Below are 1231 nucleotides of genomic sequence, written 5' to 3'. Positions count from 1 at the left end.
AAAACACACGCTCAACACTTTCACCTTTGCTGCATCCTTGAAGCCATATGGCTAATGACATAATCAATGTTATGTCCCGCTCCGTCCCCCACTCACTGACATATGAATGGACACTGATGTAAGAGAGTCAGACAGAAAGACTGACTGTAGATTGACTGATTTGCATAATGTAGGTGTCTCACTCCATTCTGCATTAACTAATGAACACTGCATATGGTAGAGGTAGAGGAAGAGAGGGATCGACAATTGATTGATTGATTGATTGATTGATTGATTGATTGATGATGCTTCCCCTGCCGTCTGCTGCCGAGCCAGTATTCTACAGACATCTCCAATGTGTTTCAACAGGACGTACTGGACCGTGCCTTGTCCCTGGCCTGTGAAGGCGACAGGCTGATAGAAAACTCGCACTATGCCGAGGACTCCATCAGGCCGAAGTGCAGCGAGCTGAGGGGAGTGTGCGAGGAGATCAGCTCCACACTGAGGAGCAAGAAGAACCTCCTGCTCAGGGCGATGGAGCTCCACCACGCTCTGGAGAAGGTAGGAATGATGAGCTTTTCCTTTCAGCACCATGCTCCCATGCATTTTCAGTTTCTGTTCATCACTTCTATAAAAACTCCCCCCCCAGGCATCGCGGTGGTGTGAGGACGGCATCTTCCTGTTGGCCAGCCAGCCTGTGGACCGCTGTCAGTCTCAGGATGGAGCTGAAGCGGCTCTGCAGGAACTGGAGCGGTACCTGGACACAGCACCGCTCCACACACTCACTGACCGCAGCGCCATCTGCTGCCAGTACGAGGCGGTGCTCACTACTCAGCTCAGGGTCAGTAGGAAGTGGCACTAACAGGCATTTGTATGTGATGTCTCTCACTTGAGTTTAAGTTGCTACAACGTGTGGTTTGGTCTCCATCAGGACCAGGTGGAGAGAGTTTTCCAGAAGCAAAGCTCAGTCCAGGAGATGTTCGAGAAGAGACGCGTCAGCTTGAAGAAACTTGCCGCCAAGCAGACCAGACCAGTCCAACCAGTAGCACCAAGACCCGAAGTGAAGTCTCCACAATCCTCTCCCAGTAAGCCCGGATGAAGTGATACATGTCAGATTACATGGTTAGTGATATAAGGGTATAAAAAAAAAAACTGTTTTCTCTTTGTCCTTCAGATCAACAGAGGAAAGAGAGGAGATACTCTGCAGATAACGCCATCTGCAAGAAGGTAAAATTCAAGAATTTATTCAGTC

The 1231-nt window shown here is 49.3% G+C and overlaps 1 protein-coding gene across 1 annotated transcript; it reads left to right on the top strand.

Annotated features, from left to right (window-relative positions):
* Positions 1 to 348: 348 nt before the first annotated feature.
* Positions 349 to 1206, top strand: LOC111670908 (guanine nucleotide exchange factor DBS-like; the record flags this gene model as incomplete). Its single annotated transcript, XM_023427860.1, has 4 exons — positions 349 to 540; positions 629 to 820; positions 911 to 1064; positions 1154 to 1206. Coding segments are annotated over 4 exons (591 nt in total), but the record flags the coding sequence as incomplete, so codon positions are not given.
* Between the last annotated feature and the right edge of the window lie 25 nt (positions 1207 to 1231).

The sequence above is a fragment of the Seriola lalandi genome, unplaced genomic scaffold, assembly GCF_002814215.2.
Source record: "Seriola lalandi dorsalis isolate HSWRI2012SDOR001 ecotype SW California unplaced genomic scaffold, Sedor1 jcf7180002006313, whole genome shotgun sequence".
NCBI lineage: Eukaryota > Metazoa > Chordata > Actinopteri > Carangiformes > Carangidae > Seriola > Seriola lalandi.
Note: the sequence above shows the minus strand (reverse complement) of the source record. Positions and strands in the feature narration are given on the sequence as shown.